At 40.5% G+C, this 23,861-nt stretch overlaps 1 protein-coding gene and 2 long non-coding RNA genes across 5 annotated transcripts in view; 2 read left to right on the top strand and 1 right to left on the bottom strand.

The window, feature by feature from the left end:
- Positions 1 to 619: 619 nt before the first annotated feature.
- On the top strand, positions 620 to 18,634 carry cnn1.L (calponin L homeolog). The gene is given in 7 exon segments (NM_001091545.1): positions 620 to 717; positions 11,916 to 12,037; positions 14,536 to 14,602; positions 14,695 to 14,832; positions 15,804 to 15,914; positions 16,010 to 16,156; positions 17,956 to 18,634. Coding segments are annotated over 7 exon segments (894 nt in total). The 5' UTR covers positions 620 to 657; the 3' UTR covers positions 18,205 to 18,634.
- The window catches only part of LOC121401633, a 25,104-nt gene continuing 3,849 nt past the window's right edge, over positions 2,607 to 23,861 (bottom strand). For 2 of the 3 annotated variants that reach the window (XR_005966414.1, XR_005966412.1), the window contains one exon: positions 13,169 to 14,694. This is a non-coding gene — a long non-coding RNA (uncharacterized LOC121401633). Of the gene's footprint in view, positions 2,817 to 8,906; positions 9,076 to 13,168; positions 14,695 to 23,861 lie in introns of those variants that run through there. The other variant, XR_005966413.1, reaches the window with a different exon arrangement.
- On the top strand, positions 21,875 to 22,528 carry LOC121401632. Its single transcript, XR_005966411.1, has 2 exons — positions 21,875 to 21,913; positions 22,339 to 22,528. It is a non-coding gene; the product is annotated as an uncharacterized LOC121401632 (long non-coding RNA).

Consider the following 23,861-nt stretch of genomic DNA (forward strand, 5'->3'; position numbering starts at 1 on the left):
GGCAGAGCTTACAATCTAATAAAGTTTAATTCTCCGACTTCCTTCTCATGTTTCATTTCCTGCTATTCCTTATCCCCTTAGCCTCCAGTTGGTTGTGTTTATTCCCCTCACCCCCCCCACCCCACGTTCTCCTTCACTCTCACTCAGTGTCTGTTTAATTTTCTCTTTCATGTTCCTCTCATTTCTTATCTGTCACATCATTTATCCTACCCCTTTATCCCTGACACCGTCCCCTGTCTTCAGCTCTCTTGTTGCTCTTTCCTTCAGTCACTCTCTCTCTTTTATCCTCCTTTCTTCTTGCCCTCCTTACCCCTCTCCTCTATCTCTCTCATTCTCCTCCTACTCTCTCCAACACCATCGCTCCAAAAAGAAAAAAAAGAAAAAGATTCCAAAGTTGGAAAATCTGACACAGTCCCGATATCTCTCACAATATAAATATATATTTCATTATTTTTTTTTTTTAATACCAACATGTTGACATCACAGGGAATGCTGCCCTGTTATTGGCCATGGGTTGGACCAATCAGAGAGCCAAGCTGCAGACACACATCTCCCGGAGGATGAGACATTTAAAAAGTTGCAGGAAAAATCTTTGGACCATCTTCTAACGGAGCAAGGGAACGAGGCAGAGGAACCAGGGGAAAAAGAAGCAGAAACATGTACGGTCACTTCAACAAGGGCCCGGCCTATGGACTCAGCGCTGAGGTTAAGAACAAGGTAAGAGATTGGGCACAAGAGCTGATGCTCTGATCGCTGGTTTGTAGAATTTCATAATATTGTTACTGTTTTTAATGTATATGAGAAGGGGAAGGAAGGACACTGTCCAAATATTTTCTTATTACTCTGTGATCCCAAAAGCTGACATTCTCTTCAGCATTACACACAACACAATGCCGTATTAAGTAAAATAAATCTTCTGGAATACACATACCTCAGTCTTATATACTGGATTTACCAATCTATAAAGTGTATTTCCGTAGCTGAATCACAGGAGCTTACTATCTAGTTAAGCCATTGCTAATAACATATCGGAGACCGGCTGCTGTTGGATTGTGAATCTTTCATATTACACTACTAGTTCAGTGATGGGCCACAGATATTGATGGCCCTGGGGGCCTATAAGAATTAAAGAACAAAACATTCTATATTTGTCTGGCCTTTGATCCTTTGATAGAGATATGGATACAGGCAGGAACAGAAGAGTTTGTATAAAGTGATGGATTCTTATTAGGAGTTACAAGCCCACTCTGCAGCCTCTTTTTTGGGGCCATTTGAGATACATAGATAATACATATAGATAGATAGAAAACAAGAGAGAGAGAGATAGATAGATGATAGATAGATAGAAATATAGATAGATAGATGATTGATAGATAGATAGATAGATAGATGATAGATAGATGATAGATAGATAGATAGATAGATAGATAGATAGAAAGAAAGATAAAAAACTATAGAGAGAGAGAGAGAGAGAGAGAGAGAGACAGCGATAGATAGAGAGAGAGTGCGATAGATAGAGAGAGAGTGCGATAGATAGATAGATAGATAGATAGATAGATAGATAGATAGATAGATAGATAGATAATGATGGATAGATAGACGATAGATAGAGAACGATAAATAGAGGATAGAGCGATAGATAGATAGATAGATAGATAGATAGATAGATAGATAGATAGATAGATAGACAGACAGCAATAGATTGATAGATAGATAGATAGATAGATAGATAGATAGAGAACCGATAAATAGAGGATAGAGCGATAGATAGATAGACAGCAATAGATAGATAGATAGATAGATAGATAGATAGATAGATAGATAGATAGATAGATAGATAGATAGATAGATAGAGATTGCGATAAATAGAGAGAGAGAGAGCGATAGATAGAGCAATAAATAGATAGATGATAGATAGATAGATTGATTGATTGATAGATAAAGAGGTTGAGTGATAGATAGACAGAGCGATAGAGAACGATAGATAGAGAGAGCGATAGATAGCAATAGATAGATAGATAGATAGATAGAGCGATAGATAAAGAATGATAGATAGAGAGAGGGATAGATAAATAGATAGAGAGTGATAAATAGATAGATGATAGAGTGATAGAGAGATAGAGCGATAGATAGCAATAGAGAGAGAGAGCGATATATAGATAGCTAGAGAGAGAGAGAGAGAGAGAGAGAGAGAGAGAGAGAGAGAGAGAGAGACATCGATAGAGAGAGCGATAGATAGATAGATAGATAGATAGATAGATAGATAGAGAGCTCGGGACATGGTGCTTGTTGGATAAACCTAAAGTTAGTGCCTAATTAAAAAACTTTCCAATATACATCCAAAAATTGTCATGGTTTTATAGTGAAGAATAAATGTAATTGCTATTGAAAGCTGTATAGGCGTATTCCTCTTTTTCTGTTTCAGACTCTGACTTTTAAAACAATGTTGCAGCAAAGACATGTCTGTCCATCTGCTCCTTCTGCTACAAAGTGTCCAAAGTCATAGACACCAGTGCAGAGATCAAAAAAGGCACAGGCAGCAATCACATTTACAAATAACTGTAAAACCAGTGAAAACGTGTGATAAATGTATAATAAGAAGTTGCTTAGAATTACACAAAATTTTATTAGGCAGCATTTTACATCTGGGTTAAGTTCCCCTTTAAAATAGAGAGAAACGGCAATAACGGACAGATGCTTGTTAATATAGAAAATGTTGCTGTAGTTCTGCAGCTTCATGGACACCTTTATATACAGTCTTTTCATTAGCTCCTCTGTTTAAAAATCCTTATAATTGGATTTCCCTCTCTGATATCCTAGAAATATAAATATATCAAACCTACGTTACAGTTGTGGCATCAGTTATGTACTATAAGGATTTAAGGTCCTCCAGAATAATTTAATGAAGTGAATGCCAAGAATCAGGGGCCATCCCTCGCTCAGTGGACCCAAACCATGGCCATGGGGTCTGCTCCTCTCATAGTTATGCCAATGGTCTGAAATCGGTGGCAGATGCTAAATTACTACAGGAACCCCCAACTAAAATGCATAAGGACATGTTTCAATCTCGAAAAGTTCCTGGTAAGTGTATGGCAGATTTTATCTTAAAGGGGTTCACCTTTAAATGAACTCTTAGTATGATGTAGAGAGTGATATTCTGAGACAATTTGCATTTGGTTTTCATTTTTTGTGGTTTTTGAGCTTTTTATTCGGCGGCTCTCCGGTTTGCAATTTCAGCAATCTGTTTGCTAGGATCCAAATGACCCTAGCAACCATGCATTGATTTGAATAAGAGACTGGAATATGAATAGGAGAGGCCTGAATAGAAAGATGAGTAAGAAAGAGTAGCAATAACAATACATTTGTAGCCTTACGGAGCATTTGTTTGTAGATGGGGTCAGTGACCCTCATTTGAAAGCTGTAAGAAAGCGGCAAATAATTTAAAAAAAATGAATGAAGACCAATTGAAAAGTTCCTTAGAATTGGCCATTCTATAACATACTATTCACTCCACTGGGATATTCCAGAGGGTTCAAGGTGCAGGAATGATATTCTAGTTAGAGAGATTGGATGAGAACCAGTGGGGCGAGATTTATATTTGTATAGAGCTTTTATAGAGAGATTATACATCATTCACATCAGTCTCTGCCCAGTGGAGTTTACAATCTATGGTCCCTATTGCGTTCACATATACACTAGGGTCAAATTGATCAGAAGTCAACCTGCCTGTAAGTTTTTGGGAAAACTGGAGGAACACAATACAGGTATGGGGAGATACAGATAGTACCCAAGTCTATACTGAACTCAGGACCCCAGTGCTACTGACTGACTTACTGTGCTGTCCTAGTGGTGTGCCACGGACATTATTGCTCCTCCTATGTGGCCCCATACAGACCCTACACAAGGAAGTCCCTCCCACTGCAGGGTGATACAGTGACACAGACAGGAGGGAACTATGGGACATGAGTCTGTCCCTCCCACTGCAGGGTGATACAGTGACACAGACAGGAGGGAACTATGGGACATGAGTCTGTCCCTCCCACTGCAGGGTGATACAGTGACACAGACAGGAGGGAACTATGGGACATGAGTCTGTCCCTCCCACTGCAGGGTGATACAGTGACACAGACAGGAGGGAACTATGAGACATAAGTCTGTCCCTCCCACTGCAGGGTGATACAGTGACACAGACAGGAGGGAACTATGGGACGTGAGTCTGTCCCTCCCACTGCAGGGTGATACAGTGACACAGACAGGAGGGAACTATGGGACATGAGTCTGTCCCTCCCACTGCAGGGTGATACAGTGACACAGACAGGAGGGAACTATGGGACATGAGTCTGTCCCTCCCACTGCAGGGTGATACAGTGACACAGACAGGAGGGAACTATGGGACATGAGTCTGTCCCTCCCACTGCAGGGTGATACAGTGACACAGACAGGAGGGAACTATGGGACATGTGTCTGTCCCTCCCACTGCAGGGTGATACAGTGACACAGAAAGGAGGGAACTATGGGACACACAGGGTGAGTATATACTGTATTTTCCATAGCCACTAGAAGCACATAAGAGCAATAGCAATGATACCCCAGTGCTTCCTCACACACCTCTCCCTGAATGAATTCCATTCCTTTTATCCCAGGGGCAGGTAAGAGGGAAACATGGCTCATTTAACCCTGTGAGTGCCAGACAGGCTCAGTAGAATAGAGCACAGAGCTTGCCGTCTCCTGGAGTTCAGTCGAGACCATATAAGGCTGCCTGTGGTGTCTCATGGAATGTCTCTACTATATAAGGGTATTGACGAAATCCAGTCTATACGGGGAATAAACCCAGGTGTGAAATTGCCTCCCCCTCCCTCTTCTCTCTCCCCCCTCAATTCAGACTCTACTATTCTATTAATTAGCAGCTGAGAATTAGGAGAGATCCCGGAGCAGTACATTCCTGCATGAGAAATTCTCTCTTACTCACTTTCCACATTTTGCTTTGCAGCTATTCTTAGCAAGTGATGAATAATATCTGCCTGCGCTCATCTAAGGACATCATCTGGGGACTTGTATAGGGGTCTGTGGGAGCCAACATGGGGGATCCCTGGGCAGTGCTGCATATACAATGGCTGCTCCCATGGAACCAACTCTCAGGTCTGCCCAGTAAATTATCACTGCTGCTTTGTCATCATATAGTATATGTACTCCCTGAGTACTGGTGTATAGATACTCAGTCCCATTATACAGAGAGGGGAGATCATTATCAGGTATAGATACTCAGTCCCATTATACAGAGAGGGGAGATCATTATCAGGTATAGATACTCAGTCCCATTATACAGAGAGGGGAGATCATTATCAGGTATAGATACCAGTCCCATTATACAGAGGAGATCATTATCAGGTATAATACTCAGTCCCATTATACAGAGAGGGGAGATCATTATCAGGTATAGATACTCAGTCCCATTATACAGAGAGGGGAGATCATTATCAGGGTATAGATACTCAGTCCCATTATACAGAGAGGGGAGATCATTATCAGGTAAGATACTCAGTCCCATTATACAGAGAGGGGAGATCATTATCAGGGTATAGATACTCAGTCCCATTATACAGAGAGGGGAGATCATTATCAGGGTATAGATACTCAGTCCCATTATACAGAGAGGGGAGATCATTATCAGGTATAGATACTCAGTCCCATTATACAGAGAGGGGAGATCATTATCAGGTATAGATACTCAGTCCATTATAACAGAGAGGGGAGATCATTATCAGGTATAGATACTCAGTCCCATTATACAGAGAGGGGAGATCATTATCAGGTATAGATACTCAGTCCCATTATACAGAGAGGGGAGATCATTATCAGGTATAAATACTCAGTCCCATTATACAGAGAGGGGAGATCATTATCAGGTATAGATACTCAGTCCCATTATACAGAGAGGGAGATCATTATCAGGTATAGATACTCAGTCCCATTATACAGAGAGGGGAGATCATTATCAGGTATAGATACTCAGTCCCATTATACAGAGAGGGGAGATCATTATCAGGTATAGATACTCAGTCCCATTATACAGAGAGGGGAGATCATTATCAGGTATAGATACTCAGTCCCATTATACAGAGAGGGGAGATCATTATCAGGTATAGATACTCAGTCCCATTATACAGAGAGGTGAGATCATTATCAGATATAGATACTCAGTCCCATTATACAGAGAGGGGAGATCATTATCAGGTATAGATACTCAGTCCCATTATACAGAGAGGGGAGATCATTATCAGGTATACATAGTCAGTGCCCTTATAGAGAGCAGGAAAGAATACCCTGGTGCATATATATGAAGCGAGTGCAGCAAGCTTAGTGTTAGTATAGAGACAGTGAGTTTAGCAATGCAATCTAATGAGTTTGAAGTTTACCTTGTGGGTATAATTATACAAAGTGTGTGGGAAGCAGAGAATTGGGATTGTCCCAGGGCAGCCCCTGTATCCTCGCTCGTCTCCTCTGCCTAGTTTGGTAAATTCCTCGTCCAAGCATAACTGTCAATATTTAGGTTGGCAGAAGAGGAGAGTAGACCAGGGGAAGGGCGGGGAGGCTGTGTGAGTGCCACTGCACCTCCATCTTGTCCCTCTCTTCTCTGTTCCCCCCACTGCAGTATTCACATGTAGGATTGTACCCCCAATACGTCAGTCATTTGCTCTCTGCTGTCACTGGAGTGCTTAGCATTGCAGCTTACCTTACAGGCTGGGCTCCTGGGTTCAATTCCAGCCAGGCCATTACCTACAAGTAGTTTGTAGCTTCTCTTTGTGCGTTTCATCTGACTCTTGTTTCCTTCCACATTATAAACAGAGAGGTTAATTGGCTCCTGATGAAATTGACCTTAGCCTATACGTGAATGTAACAGGGACCTTAGATTGTAAGCTTCGCTGTATAATAAAATGAGCTGTGCTGTATAGGGGATAACTATAACAATCATAAATTAACAGTGCATTCTAACGGCTGATTGGCTTGCTAGGGCAAACACTGCACCTGTTGTGCTCAGAACCTGGTACTGGTATGGGACCGGTTATTCTGAATGCTCGGGACTAGTGATGTGCGGGCCGGCCCGAAACCTGTGGGACCCGTAGGCTGACTCCTGCACAAAATCTTCGGGTCGCAGGTGGGTGTGGGTCGAGCTCTCCTCCTAGTAGTGCCAGCTTCCGGCGCCAGAATTTATAGACTTCTGCCTGTCCCGCCCCTTTTGTGACATCACTATGGGCCGGGTCAGGCCCTATAAAAAGAGGTCAGGAGGGGTGGATTGGGGTCGGGTGCGGGTCAAGAAATTCTCGACCCGCACATCACTACTCGGGACCAGTTATCCAGAATGCTCGGGACCTAGGGGTTTTCTGGATAATGGATCTTTCCGTAATTTGGATCTTCAAACCTTAAGTCTACTGGACTTAAAGTTTATTTAATGTTTGAATCATGCAAAATTAAATAAACCCAATAGGTTGTTTTTGCTTCCTATAAGGATTAATTATATCTCAGTTGGGATCAAGTACAAGGTACTGGTTTATTATTACAGAGAAAAAGGAAATGGGAGACAGCCTTTCTGTAATTCAGAGCTTTCTGGATAATGGGTTTCCGGATAATGGATCCCATACCTGTACTATCCAAGCAGTTTAGCAGGGCCAGTGGTTCTGATGTGAGGTCCTAGTGGTCTGGCATGCAGTAAATGTTGGCACAGAAGGAAGTGATTTCATACATAGCTATGTGCTTGGTTCCCACTAGGATTTCCTGCCAGGAATTTACCCCTAGGATAGAAAGCTTTGCATCTGCCGCAGATATTACCACCGACACATTCCCTTCCTCCTGGTCTCTTAGCCTAATGCAAGAGAAATAATGGGGTGGTTCACCTTTAAGTTAACTTTTACAATGGCTAATTCAAAGCAACTTTTCAATAGGTCTTTATTTTTGATTCTTCTGAATTTTTCCAGCTTTCAAATGAGGGGTCACTGACCCCATCTAGAAAACAAATGCTCTGTAAGGCTACAAATGTATTGTTATTGCTATACTTTATTATTCATCTTTCTATTCAGGCCTCTCCTATTCATATTTCCATCTGTTATTCAAATCAATGTATGGTTGCTAGGGTATTTTGGACCCTAGCAACCAGATTGCTGAAATTGCAAACCGGAGAACTGCTGAATAAAAAAGCTAAATAACTCAAAAACCACAAATAATAAAAAATGAAAACCATTTGCAAATGGTCTCAGAATACCCATCTCTACATCATACTATAAGTTTGCTAAAATGTGTATAATTCCTATAAACTGAATGTAGGGTATGTTCTAAGTTTCAGGCCTAGAACTAATATCAACCAATCAAAGCTTATATCCTATTTGTGTATTATATATCTATCATATCTTCCCATTATATCTATATCATAACTTCCTATTATATTGTAGCTACTAGGGATGCACCGAAATCCTTATGCCCTGCCGAACCAAATCCGAATCTCAGTTCAATTTAAGCCGATCTGGTTGCTAGGGACTAAAATACCCTAGTAACCATACATAGATTTAAATAACAGACTGAAATATGAATAGGAGAGGCCTGAATAGAAAACCGTGTGACTTTTTGTCACAAAACAAGGAAGTAAAAAATGTTTTCCCCTTCCCACTCCTAATTTGCATATGTAAATTAGGATTCAGATTCGGTTCGGTATCCGGCCAAATCCAAAGGAAGGATTTGGGGGTTCGGCCGAATCCAAAGTAGCGGATTCGGTGCATCTCTAGTAGCTACTCTATCAACCCATTATATCTAGCATATATACCTATTATAGCTACCTATGATATATTTACCTATCATATCTATATGTATGTATATCTAGTGATATGTAAGGTGCACACCATAAACAATTTCTTTACCTGGGCAGTATAACATAATGCAGGAAGGCAGCACTCACAGGATTTGCTGAATTCGTCTTGCAAAGCTGTATTTTGCTCAAGGTTTCGGTCCCCCACATTGAGCTTAGTTGGGAGTCAAATAGTTATATCAAATCTATGTATTTTTCTAGCGACATTTTCAGCTGGACGGCTGGAAAGATGCAAAATAGGATGACAATTAATACAAAATAAAAACAATGAAAATTGGTTAACATCCCCTTAAAGGCTCTGTGATAACAAATGTAAAATGCTAATATATCAGGAAGCAAACTAGTAAAATGGTGGGTATTAGAGGGAGCACAGATATCCAGACAAATTGCCGGCACATACACAGCAAACCAGACACAGGTATAAGTGGTGGGCAATGATGTACAGACAGAAAGCAGACTGCTATGTACACCAGTGCCGGAGCAAGAGAAATGTGAGTGATAGTACAAAGAAAGAGATTCACTATAGAAATATAATGGTTTCCAGAATAAACAGACATATGTTTGGGAGTCAAGTGGGAGTAAGATTATCATTAGAAAGTTGTGCGGTTGTGCGTCAACATTTTGGAACGTGGTCTTGTAAAAGTCCATCACTGACTAGTTAGTACTAAATATAATGTAAAGGAGTAGGCAGAGAAGTGCACTAGGTAATATTTTTGGCCTACGCAGTCTCAATCATAAAATGTTTTATTGACACAGTGTACAGTTTCGGCACACTTGTTGATTAGTGTAAAGATAGGGTAGAGATAGGCAACCCTGTGCCAGTCTTGTTACCTAGGGTAGACATAGGCAACCCTGTGCCGGTCTTGTTACCTATGGTAGAGATAGGCAACCTTGTGACAGTCTTGTTACCGAGGGTAGAGATAGGCAACCCTGTGCCAGTCTTGTTACCTAGGGTAGAGATAGGCAACCCTGTGCCGGTCTTGTTACCTATGGTAGAGATAGGCAACCTTGTGACAGTCTTGTTACCGAGGGTAGAGATAGGCAACCCTGTGCCAGTCTTGTTACCTAGGGTAGAGATAGGCAACCTTGTGCCGGTCTTGTTACCTATGGTAGAGATAGGCAACCTTGTGACAGTCTTGTTACCGAGGGTAGAGATAGGCAACCCTGTGCCAGTCTTGTTACCTAGGGTAGAGATAGGCAACCCTGTGCCGGTCTTGTTACCTATGGTAGAGATAGGCAACCTTGTGACAGTCTTGTTACCTAGGGTAGAGATAGGCAACCCTGTGCCAGTCTTGTTACCTAGGGTAGAGATAAGCAACCCTGTACCAGTCTTGTTACCTAGGGTAGAGATAGGCAATCTTGTGCCAGTCTTGTTACCTAGGGTAGTGATAGGCAACCTTGTGCCAGTCTTGTTACCTAGGGTAGAGATAGGCAGCCTTCTGCCAGTCGTTACCGAGGGTAGAGATAGGTAACCTTGTGTCAGTCTTATTACCGAGGGTATAGATAGGCAATCTTGTCCCTGGGGGTAGAGATAGGCAACCTTGTGTCAGTCTTGTGGCTTGGGGTAGAGATAGCAAACCTTTGTGTCAGTCTTATCCCTTGGGTAGATTTAGACAACCTTGTGTCAGTCTTGTCCCTTGGGGGTAGATATAGACAACCTTGTGTCAGTCTTGTTGCTTGGGGCAGATATAGGCAATCTTGTGTCAGTCTTGTTGCTTGGGGTAGATATAGGCAACCTTGTGTCAGTCTTGTTGCTTGGGGCAGATATAGGCAATCTTGTGTCAGTCTTGTTGCTTGGGGTAGATATAGGCAACCTTGTGTCAGTCTTGTTGCTTGGGGTAGATATAGGCAACCTTGTGTCAGTCTTGTTGTTTTGGGGTAGATATAGGCAACAATGGGTTTTGTCGCTTTGGGTACAGATTGGAAACTTTTTGGTAACCTCATTGTTATGGGTAGAGACAGGCAACCATGTGTTAGTATTTAAGCCTTGAGTTAAATTCCACCATTTGTTGGCCTTGTTAGCTAGAGTAGAAACAGGCAACCATCAGACTGTATTCCAAGTGCAAAGATATTTAACCTTCTGTTACACTAACCATAAACCAATAGATCCTCTTGTTTGGCGATCTTTACACCAATTGGCTATTCATGGGCCAAACTGGGTTGATTATACAGGGACTATGGAGTTCTATAGAGAGAGGATCATATCAACACACAAATATGGTTTTCATCCAACAGGATTTTCAAAACCGCTCTACTACAGCAGGTACTACCATAAATGGCCAAATAAGCTACAGACTTGGCTTTTGTATGGTGAGCTTTAGGATACAGAGCGGCAACTTCTTTTAGTCTCTCTACCTAGGGTAGTTAGGCTTTTCGACAGCTTTGACTACTATAGGTAGGAATAGGCACCTTTTGTTAACCTTATTGCATAGGGTAGAGATTGATATTACTGCTAAAATATCCCTCAGGGAGTTGGGCAGACATGGCAAAGGCTGCCTATCAGACTACAGTGTCAGTGGCTACTGCCCTCCCTCGGTATCTTTTCCTGAGGGAAGTGAGGGGTGTTGGGTTAACAATATGGTGCTCCTACCCAAGCCCACTTGGTATATTATTACTGCTCACCCCACAAAGGATTTACAAGATATTCCTTATATGCCCTTACCAATGGAATCAGAGTTTTCTATTGTTCTACAAACTGGATGCTCTACAACCGATGGTCAACTGTAGTGTCTTGGTTACTGTCTAATGTTCTGCACTTCCAGTATTATAAATTCCATCCTTTATACTTGTGATATGTGATTAATGAACATGATTTAAGGCACACGCCAATCACACAAGAGTCTGATTATTTGGCAATGGGTATATGTAGGCAATATAATGTCTACTAGGGCCCTCTTATTTCCTCATATTTCAAATAATGGCGAGCTAGAGGGTCAACAGGGAGACATGGGGCAAATTTCTCCTCTACCTTGCCCTTGAACAGCTCCTTTGCTAGAATGCCAGGAGGCCTCCCCATAAACTGCCATACAGACACTGATGGTTGTTCTTCCTCTGATTTCAGTTGGCTCAGAAGTATGATCCTCTGAAGGAGGCGGAGCTGAGACAATGGATAGATGGCCTGACAGGAAGAACTATTGGGAACAATTTCATGGATTCTTTGAAAGATGGAATCATCCTCTGCGAGTAAGTGTGGCTAGATGGCTTTATCGGGGGGCTATTCAATAACAATTGGCAGCCGCTAGTAAAATCAGGCAGTTTGATCAATTGGCCAGAAATCAGATCACATGGAGGTCCTATGCTAAAGGAGAACTAAAGACTAACTAAAGAAGTAGCTAAACATGTACATTATGTGTTGTGCTTCTGTACCCAAGGCAACCACAGCCCTTTAGCAGTAAAGATCTGTGTCTCCAAAGATGCCCCAGTAGCTCCCCATCTTCTTTTCTGCTGATTCACTGCACATGCTCTGTGCTGCTGTCACGTACTGAGCTTAGGGACCCACTCACAATATACAGTACACATAGAATAGAAATGTCACAATATAAGGCTGATTAGTAATTAATACAGATAATTACTACATGGCAGCACAGAAACCAGTGCAATTAGCATCAGAATTTAATAATCAGCAAACCTGTAGCATCAGCTTATATTACAGGGGAAGCTCATTTTCTGCTGGATAATTAGTGACGAGCCCTAAGCTTAGCTTCTCAACAGCCAATCAGAGCCCACTGAGCATGTGAGTGTCACAGACACTTTCCAAGATGGTGACCCCCTGTGACAAGTTTGAAGTCCTGGATCATTGCTGCTATTGACAAGCTGAAACTTTAGCCTCGTGCAATAAGTTCTGTATATAAAATATGGTATTTGTAGCCAGATTGATTTTAAGTTTAGTTCTCTTTTAATGTAGTTCAAATATGGTCAAATCTATTGCACATTTTGGTCCAAAACAACAGGTTTTCCCTTCCTTGCTCAACTTGTCAGATATTAATCGGGGAGGGTATTTGTTTTGGCTGTTGATGTTCACTCTTAAGAGAAACCAGAGCAGCAGTTGTCTGTCCATGTAAGGGCACGCTGAGAGATGAAAGGTGCTTTCTCAACCATATTATTATTTAGACTGATTAACTTCTTCTAAAACTAGATGAAATATTACTTTACGGGGGTTATTTATTAAGGTTCGAGTTGTGTTTTCCATGAAAATTCAAGTTTTCAAGTAAATTTTTTAGTCAAAACTTACATTTCCGGGTTAAAAAAAACCACTTTTTTGGAGATTTATTATACCCTTACCCTGGAAAAAGCTCAAATTAGAAAAAACACCATCTAAAACCTGTCAAGGTCATGTACGAGTCAATGGCAGAGGTCCCTTGAACAATTTGAAGATGTTTATAGCCTGTATGATGGTCAAGTTTTTTTTTTCAGAGGGTTTTGCCCAAAACTCAAACGATTTTTCCCCCCGATTAATTTTTTCCCAAGCTTTTTGATTTAGTTTTTTCCCACGTAAAACTCATTCGAGTTTTTGGGTTTCACAAATTCGCAGAATTGAGTTTTTTCCATTCGAGTTGTGAGTTCATTCAAGGTGCCAAAAACTCATTCAATAAATAACCCCCTTAGTATGGACATAATATGGCCTTATTCTCCTGTGTATAAGGTAGAAGTCGCTGGGATCCATGGCAAGAAGTAGGGAGGGATTGTTCCTAAACATAATAATCAGAGTTTTACCTATGCCAAAGACACAAAGCTTCCATGCACCCTCCCTCGTCATGATTCATAATGCACTTTAATGGCCGGATTAATCCATGTAAACATAGAGGGGCAGATTTATTAAGGGTCAAACTGAAAATTAGAATTTTTTTCATGGTCAAAACTGTCAAAATCATCTAGGGAGTTATCCAGATTTGATTTGATTTTTTAATTTTTGAGATTTTTCATACTTTGGCCCTGTTTAAATTCGAATTCTACTATTCACCACCTAAAACCTGCCGAATTGCTGTTTAAGTAAAAATTTTAGTCGAAGAATGAATTAATTTGATTTCGAAATTTCGGGTCGTTTAAATTGTGAATTAGAAATTTCTGATTTTATTGATAAAATTTGATTTGTCTAATTTATGGGAGATTAGGGGAGTTTTAAAAAACTCACATGGATTTCAAAGCCGACCGTTGGTAAATGTGCCTCGGAGTGTTTTCCTTTTCTTATCTCCCAAATTCTTTCTCCATAATGGGCAAAGCCAGGCGGTACGGTGTGACATTCCAACGGTTGCCTTTGTATATCGGTAGAATTAAGTCAAATCAACTGGACTTGCTGTGTTTTTCTTTAAGAGATGTTTCACCAGTCATGTAATTCATGTACTAAGCTACATAAATATGGACTCGAAAACTAAACAGGCAGAACGTTGACCACTTTGGTTACACCCCCCAAATCTTCCCCATTCGACCAACTAATATTCATGTGCCAATTCAGTTACCGATTGAATAGCGTTACCAACAAGTCCGATTAAGTTCTGCATGCCTCCATGAAGATTGCACTGGGAACATATAGGTAATATAGGGTGCCAGTGTCAGAAGAAGACTGTTAGAGAGGCTTTTGGGAGTTGACATTAGACAGCATATGGAAGACTCCAGGTTACCCTCATTGTTTTCATTCTGGGGTGATACTGTTGATATAGTGTGTCTCTTCCTCATTTCAATAGGCTCATCAACAAGCTCCAGCCGGGCTCTGTACGGAAGATCAACGAGGCGACTCAGAACTGGCATAAGGTACTGGCAAAAGCTTCTTCTCACAGGCCTGAGCGGCTTCAGGAAAATGCTTTGTAATAATTATTAACGGCCGTCTCTCGATATTCTTCTAGCTGGAAAACATCGGAAATTTTATCAAAGGCATCATGCAATATGGAGTGAAACCCCATGATATATTTGAGGCAAATGATCTTTTTGAGAACACCAATTTAACTCAAGTGCAATGTACTCTGCTGGCACTGGCTAGTGTGGTAAGTATCCTGGAAAACAGTGTATATGTTATCATGCTATATGGGATCCATTATCTGGAAACCCGGTATCCAGAAAGCTCCAATTTACAGCCCCTAGACTCCAGATTTTTAAAAATGATTTTGTTTTTCTCTGTAATAAAACAGTAGCTTGTACTTGATCCCAACTAAGATATAATTAATCCTTATTGGAGGCAAAACCAGCCTATTGGGTTTATTTAATGTTTAATTGATTTTCTAGTAGACTTAAAGGGGAACTATCGTGAAAATGAAAATTTAATATAAGCTTCAGCATACTGAAATAAGAAACTTTCCAAATATAATCAATAAAATTTTTCTGAAATAATCAAGTTTATCTTCACTGTTCCTCTCTTAGCATCTGTTTCTCTTCATTCTCTCTTCATGCAGCAGTTGGGTGTATTCATTGACAGTTAGATCCAATATATCTTATAGGGGGGCTCCCTTTCTAGCAAATATATTCTCACTTAAATAACTGATTCCAGTACAAAAAATCTAACAAAATAACTGCCTTTTGCACAAATTCTGCATGTAGAGAGACATGATGTCTGGTGATTTTAAGAGTGAGCTCTAATACATCTGCTAGGCAAAAGGAGCCCCCCTATAAGATATATTGGATCTAACTGTCAATGAATATCGGACACCCAACTGCTGCATGAAGAGAGAATGAAGAGAAACAGATGCTGAGAGAGGAATAGTGAAGATAAACTTGATTATTTCAGAAATGATGCAACATATTTAATTGATTGTATTTACAAAGTTTCTTATTTCAGTATGATGAAGTGTCAATTAAATTTTCATTTACGCGATAGCTTTGCGATAGGTATGAAGATCCAAATTATGGAAAAATCGTTTATCAGGAAGACCACGGGTCCTGAGCATTCTGGATAACAGGTCCCATACCTGTACATCACATATAAACAAGACCCTCCTTTCCACTCCTGTTTTTGTTTCAGGCCAAGTCAAAAGGTGCCAGAGTGGATATTGGAGTAAAATACGCTGATCGCCAGGAAAGGAGATTCAACCCGGACAAACTTAAGGAGGGAAGGAATATAATCGGGCTCCAGGTAAATAGGAGAAACCACTAAACTGAACATTAGCTAGGTGCCTGTTTACTTTAAAGGGACAATGTGCTGAAAATGTTCCTGCTCTTCATTGGCAGATGGGAACAAACAAGTTTGCCAGCCAGAAAGGGATGACCTCTTATGGTACTCGTAGGCACCTCTATGACCCCAAACTGGCTAATGAACAACCAATGGATCAGGCAACAATCAGCCTGCAAATGGGCACCAATAAAGGAGCTTCCCAGGTGAGTGGATTGCACATAGGAGAATGGATTGAGCGAGGAACACCATTAACCAAAGTCAAGGACAGCTGGAGAACTCAGGGACTGCTTACTGAAGAAGGCCAAGCATGTTTAGTATTTGTTACCCCAAGATGAAATAATATTCATCATCGTCTGGTCACAAAGTTCAATTAGCAACTCTAATAAAGAATCAGCTGGTGTGCAGCAATGAAAGGGGAGTGAATATAGTTGGGGAGGCCCATTTATCAAAGGTCGAATTCATGTGAATTTTTTTTAATTCGAATATACTCACAATTTGTCTAATATTCGATCGAATGGTTCTGACCCAAAATTTCATATTCTATTTGTACTAATCGAGTTGCTCCTGAAAAAAACCTTGAATGTCAGGAAGGCTATTAACATCTCCAAATGGCTCATTGACTTGTACATAAACTCGGCAGGTTTTAGGTGGCGAATATTCAAACTAGCACCGCTTCCATGGTCGAGGTGTGATAAAACCCACATTCGAATTTACATTCTAATAGATGGATAAAAATTCGAATGTGTGAATTCTGAAACTCAAAAATTTGAATTTAAATTTAGTATTCGACCCTTGATAAATCTGCCCCTTTACGTAGTATAGTATCAAAAAACTTTCTAGGGAAATACTGAATATTGAGGTTGTTAGATGGTAGAACCAAGGAGACCAATGTCAGAAGCGGATGGTAAGGAGGACGGTTGTTAGTTACTGACTGTAGCCTGAATGACTAATAAGAACAAAAGACAGGTTAGCTCTAGAGTAGATGTACAGTCTCATAGGTCCACAGGCAATCATTTAGTGGCACTTCAATAGGCAGGCATGGAAAGGAGATAGGAAAAGAGATAGCACTCCCTTCTGCAGGCATTCTTAAAGATAACACCCATATAGACAGCTCGGCAGCTCAGGTTTGGTACCTCACTGTTAAACCCCTGAAATTCCACCACTCAATGGGCTTTAGTAAAGTACCACTTGCCCTTTGTCCCCGCCCCAGACTTTCCATAATGACCAAGTAACTAACTAAGGCTGAAATAAAAAACGGATGCACATCAGGTTCAATATTTTGCTCCAATACAGGAGCTCCTACCTACAGGATACTGTCATGGGAAAAACTTTTTTTTTTCCCAAAACACATCAGTTAATAGTGCTGCTCCAGCAGAATTCTGCACTGAAATCTGTTTCTCAAAAGAGCAAGCAGATTTTTTTATATTTCATTTTGAAATCTGACATGGGGTTATACATATTGTCAGTTTCTCAGCTGCCCCCAGTCATGTGCTCTAATAAACTTCAGTCACTCTTTACTGCTGTACTGCAAGTTGGAGTGATATCATCCCCTCTTTCCCCCCAGCAGCCTAACAACAGAACAATGGGAAGGTAACCAGATAGCAGCTCCCTAACACAAGATAACAGCTGCCTGGTAGATATAAGAACAGCACTCGATAGTAAAATCCAGGTCCCACTGAGACACATTCATTTACACTGAGTAGGAGGAACAACAGCCTGCCAGAAAGCAGTTCCATCCTAAAGTGCTGGCTCTTTCTGAAAGCACATGACCAGGCAAAATGACCTGAGATGCACCTACACACCAATATTACAACTATAAAAAATATAATTGTTGGTTAATTTTATATGGTAGAGTGAATTATTTGCAGTGTAATTTAGAAATAAAAACTACACCATAAAAATCATGGCAGAATCACTTTAAATAAAAACTTAAAGGATGCCCTCTTCTATTGCCACATAAAGAACCAGTTTCCCTCTAACCGTCCTATGTCTCTCCCTTTAGGCTGGCATGACAGCACCAGGTACCAAACGCCAGATCTTTGACCAAAAGCTTGGCATGGAACATTGTGACTCCCAGACCGTCTCCTTGCAAATGGGATCAAACAAGGGCGCTTCTCAGCACGGCATGACTGTGTATGGATTGCCCCGCCAAGTTTACGACTCCAAGTACTGCAACGTGCCCGAATTCCTAATGGAAGGAGATGAAGACGGCCAATACAATAACAGCCACCAGTATTACAACTCTGAGTAACACCCCGGCCTCTTTGTAACAAACCCCTGCCCACTCCCCTTCTGTGCCAGTGTGTGTTTGCTACTGTGGCAAAAAAAACGTGCTTGTTGGTCTGGCAAAGTGGCAAACTGCCAACTACATATGCCCACTACAGATATAGAAAGGCATTGATGCTACCCATTGTGTGCCAGGCTAGGATACTACCTTGGCAGAGAATGGGCAATATTTAATGAGTGCCAGGGTTTACTCTCCCCTGTATCAAAGAAAAGTGCCATATTTCTGGCATGCCTCTTCTGTGTCGGCACTTACCCACTCTTTTGGGCTGGTGTCCGTGTCGTTTACTCCACACGCTTATCTGGTCAAAGGGGAACTCCACAAAAACATAACTTAAGCTTTTTGAAAAGTAAACATAATTTCAAGCAACTATGCAATATACATCAATTAAAAATGATGCAGACTTTTCATTATTTTTAATGGTTTGGAACAGTTCCCTAAGCTTAGCCCCCTGCTGATCTGTCTGACTCCTTTGCTGATCTGTCTGACTACTGTTACTTTATATCAGCAGCCATCTGTCCTCAACCTGTATCCTCCAAACCCCACAATTCCCTGCACACGTGATTTCAATAAGGAATGGAACATCCCAGTGCAATGCATTGTGGGTTATGTAGTTCCTGCATGCTGTCTGTAAGATGTAGAGAAGTTGTTACAATTTGTAACATCAGTGTTTAGTCCCTCCTTCCCTGCCAGGATTTCAAATGATGCAGAAAGAGAAGAACTGTTAAACAGCTGGATTTCAGCATAAAAATGGTATTTATTCAGACTTTTTGAAGAAACAGGTAACTAAGATGGATGTATTAGGGGTTCCTGTGTTATGTGGCCTCTTTATTAAATTTTGGTTTGGAAGCCGGAGTTCCCCTTTAAGAAGGGGTTTACTGCGCCCAATCTATGCCTGCTTTGCAAGTACATTTTAACTCTTTCATGCCTTCCTTATTCCTGACACTGCTTTCGTGAGATTAATTGGGATGCACTGTCTGCAAAGCATCACTCCCTGTTAAATCATAAAAAAACAGAGGCTAAATCACAGTTTAAAGGGGAAGGCTGTTTATAAATGTACTTATAATTATATAGTTATAGTTTTTATTTTATTTTTGGGAGGAGGGATGGTGGGGGTCAAATTCTTTGCTTTTCTATTTAGCCTCTCACCTAGTAATTAAAATGCTACTTCGTTCATAGACTGCAGTCTTCTAGCAACCAGAATGCAGATCTTCTGCTAGACTAGAGCTTTCTATTCGGGCTGTCTTATCCATCATCAAACTACTGCCTAGCTGCTAAGGCAACTGACCATAGCAACCACACAGGTTGAATGCAAAGAATGGAAAATAATAACCATCCAAGAATCCCACTGCCTGCAGCATACTAACAGCTCTTTTAAGACAAGAGTTTGGCTGTAGCGTTTACCCTTTAAACGCTCACTGCTTGGACACCCAGTAAGTGCTTTGGTCACCGCCCCACCCTCATAGAAGATGGTGGCAAGATAAAGAACTGCAAATCAGTCTTAATTTTTACAAAGTGTTAAAGGGATACTGTCATGGGGAAACATAATTTTTTTCAAAATGCATCAGTTAATAGTGCTGATCCAGCAAAATTCTGCACTGAAATCCATTTCTCAAAAGAGCCAACAGATTTGTTTATATTTAATTTTGAAATCTGACATGGGGCTAGACATATTGTCAATTTCCCAGCTGCCCCAGTCATGTGACTTGTGCTCTGATAAGCTTCAATCACTCTTTACTGCTGTACTGCAAGTTGAAGTGATATCAGCCCTCCTCCCTTTCCCCCCAGCAGCCAAACAACATACAGGGTAACCAGTAAACAAACAATGGGAGGGTAACCAGATAACAGCTCCCTAAAGGTGGCCATAGATGTACCAATTCCGATCTTTCTTGGAAAAGCTCTTTTCAATTAAGATTGTTCATTTCAATACACACATGTAGAGCTGAATCATCAGATATACAGGTAGAAACAAAGTAATTCTACCTGTATCTGAAGATTTAGCACTAACAATGGACGATGTTGGGGTGCCTTCAAAGGTGTCTTCTGTTGATATCTGACGGCTCTTTTTCCCGAATATTGTACGGAAATTCGTTTCGTACGATATTATCTGTGCATCTATGGCCACACAAGATAACAGCTCCCTGGTAGATAAAAGAACAGCAATTAATAGTAAAATCCAGGTCCCACTGAGACACATTCAGTTACATTGAGTAGGAGAAACAGCCTATCAGAAAGTAGTTCGGTCCTAAAGTGCTGGCTCTTTCTGAAAGCACATGACCAGGCAAAATGATGACGCCTACACACCAATATTACAACTAAAAAAATACACTTGCTGGTTCAGGAATTAAATTTTATATTGTAGAGTGAATTGTTTACAGTTTAAACAGTGTAATTTAAAAATAAAAACTATATCATAAAAATCATGACAGAATCCCTTTAAAAGAGACATTAAACAACCCAATTGATGCGCATAGAAAATCAATTAAAACCTTGCATGGCTTTTCTACACTGGGTAAAACCCGGTTACTTTTGTTATTGTGTTATTGCTGTGTAAAACAGAGACAGCTTATACTTGATACTATGGCCACTAGAGGGCAGGTTGAAGTGTGGGTGAAGTAACCTTGCCAGAGCAATCGTGGCAGCTATCACGGATATGAATAAAGACAAATATTCAGATAAATAAAGGTCCTGGTGAAGAAATAAACTCTATGCCAGTATGCTTTAATGAACTTTTAAGAAAAAAAACCCAGTGAATATTACATATAGACTGAGGGTTAATGTACAGTCTGTATAGGATGTAGGCAAAGACTGGGGATCTGCACAGCAGCACAATAGGTTCTAAGAGGACCAATGTAGGCTCACACCGTCAGCTGTGTATTTTAAATTAGTAGGCTGTTCGTATGATGTTCCCTGGATACTCCGTCCTGGCATCCACAAATCATGCAAATGTATCATAAAGGTTGGGAATCAAACAGCAGGCAGAATAACTGCTAATAGGCTTCTATTATCAGTTATTCTGCCTGCTGTATGATTCCCAACCTTTATGATACATTTGCAGGTTCTAAATGGAAGGGTCTTTGGCAAAAAATGACCCACTTTCCAACTTAGAGCCTTTCCACTGTTGAAATATAACTTAGCTGCCGTTGACCCCATCACCATTGTGTTCTAATATACCTTACAGCCCAGATGGTTAAAAAAATGACATGTGATGCAAAGTTTATTATAGGGGGAAGACATGAAACAAATAGGAAGGCTGCACAACTATGGGCCTTTCCTTAAAGGATAGGTAAACCTTAAAATTGATGAGGGTGGTATTCTAAGTACTTTTGCAATGTATATTTATTATTGTTTTTTCAATCCAAGATATTAAAGGGTACATGTACTGCTAATATGAATGAATTTTATTACAACAGCGCCACCTGCTGGTCATTTTCTGACCATTCTGTCTACCAAGTAGTCAAGGAAGTTGTCAGGAGAAAGAAAGAGGCTGCTCTGATGTTCTTCTGCTTAGGAAATAAAATTAGAAACCTTTCTCAAATCTTTCCTAAGCAGAAGAACATCAGAGCAGCCTCTTTCTTTCTCCTGACAACTTCCTTGACTACTTGGTAGACAGAATGGTTGGAAAATGACCAGCAGGTGGCGCTGTTGTAACAAACTTCATTCATATTAACAGAACGTTTTCCTTAATATCTTGGAATTTAAAAAAAAAATAAAAATAGTGAATGTACATTGCAAAAGTGCTTAGAATAGCACCCATCGTCAATTTTACACTTACTTATTTTTAAGGTTTACTTATCCTTTATAAAAAAAAAAAATCTCTTCCAGTTGGCTATACACCAATATTCAAAAGCTCTGCATGGAAATCTCTCTCCCATCATAGCAACACTCTGCAGGGCATTGCTGGGGCAGATGTAGGGACATCTATAGTGAGTAGAGTAAGGTGAAGGGACTGGGTTAAAGGTGAGATGTTCTGTTGGACAGTAGGATAGGGACAGAGAATGAAGGACTTTAGGAGGACATATAGGAGAACAAAACTATGAAGGCCTCAGTCACATGGTATACTGGGTAATTGATGCCCTGCAGATGGCTGGCAGGGGAGAGGTTAAAGGAACAATACTCTGCAAAACCCCCAAGGCAGATGGTGCGATGCTCTGCATATCTTTACCTGGCTCTGTCTGCACACTCCCTTGCCCCCTCCTATCACTGCGCTGCAGTTTAGAGAGTAACTCAAACACCTCACGTATGCTCTGTCGGGAAATGACAGCAAATATATATTTCTATATATTTCTAACCTGTGTCTTTGTGGTAATTTTTTCATGGATTAAATTAAATAGCGGCTGTGCTGCCTGGGGTGGGTACCTACACATAACTTAGTTCACTTCATCCATTACGGAACAACTACATCCATCAGTGCTCGGATAGATCAGCTGGCGGGAGACAGAAGGGAGCTGGATGCACACAAGTGATTCCTGGGGAAAATGCTACAGGTATGGGATCCATTATTTGGAAACCCGATATCCAGAATGATCCAAATTACGGAAAGGTGGTCTCCCATAGACTCCATTGCATCCAAATAATCCAAGTGTTTAAAAATGCTTTTTTTTCCTCTATTATAATAAAACAGTACCTTGAAATTTATCCCAACTAAGATATAAGTAATCCTTATTTCAAGCAGAACCAGCCTATTGGGTTAATTTAAAGGGCATGTAAAGTCAAAAAAATAAAGTTCCATTTTTACATTCTTTAATGAAAAAGAAACCTATCTCCAATATACTTTAATTAAAAAATGTGTACCGTTTTTATAAGAAACCTGACTGTATGCAGTGAAATTCTCCCTTCATTTACTGCTGTGGATAGGAATTGTCAGACGGTTCCTAACTGCTCTGCAGGGAAACAATCATACTTATGAACAGCAGGGGGAGCCCCCGCCTTACTTCCCAGCCATGCAGAACTCAAGCAGCTTTGTTTGTTTCCCTGTAGAGCAATTGGCGACTGTGTAGAGATTTGGATTGGATATAATTTTTTGCCTTTACATCCCCTTTACTGTTTCCAACTCCAGCTGCAGGGACAAAGATCATGGAGCCAGATTTAAACAGATAAACTGGGATTCTATTTGGGGGATTATTTTGCTGCAGCCACTGGTTCTGCAGAGCTGGAGAAAGTCTGTATTAAACAATACAAAAACTATAAAATCCATATTAGATTACATGACAACACAGGAGCCAGTGCAGTCTGTATATTCTGATTATTAATCAGTCTTGCTGTATCGGCTTCTGGCAGATATCATTTGACTTGTGATGTTTTGATCATTTATGGTGATCACGAAGCAGCCCAGATCACACTGAGCATGTGCACAGTCTTGGTCTTGCAAAGAGGTTTAATACAGTTACAAGATGGTGACCCCCTGTGGCCAACTTTGAAAGCATAAATTATTTAATTTGATTAGGCTTGTGGTGCAGCAAGTTCATGTTTATATTTAGTATACAAAATACAGCATTTCTAGCCTTATTCTACTTTAGTTTAATGTTTAAATTATTTTATAGTAAACAAGGTTTGAAGATCCAAATTATGGAAAGATCCATTATCTGGAAAGCCCCAGGTCCCAAGCATTCTGGATAAAAAGT

This window comes from Xenopus laevis, chromosome 3L, assembly GCF_017654675.1.
Source record: "Xenopus laevis strain J_2021 chromosome 3L, Xenopus_laevis_v10.1, whole genome shotgun sequence".
Taxonomy (NCBI): domain Eukaryota; kingdom Metazoa; phylum Chordata; class Amphibia; order Anura; family Pipidae; genus Xenopus; species Xenopus laevis.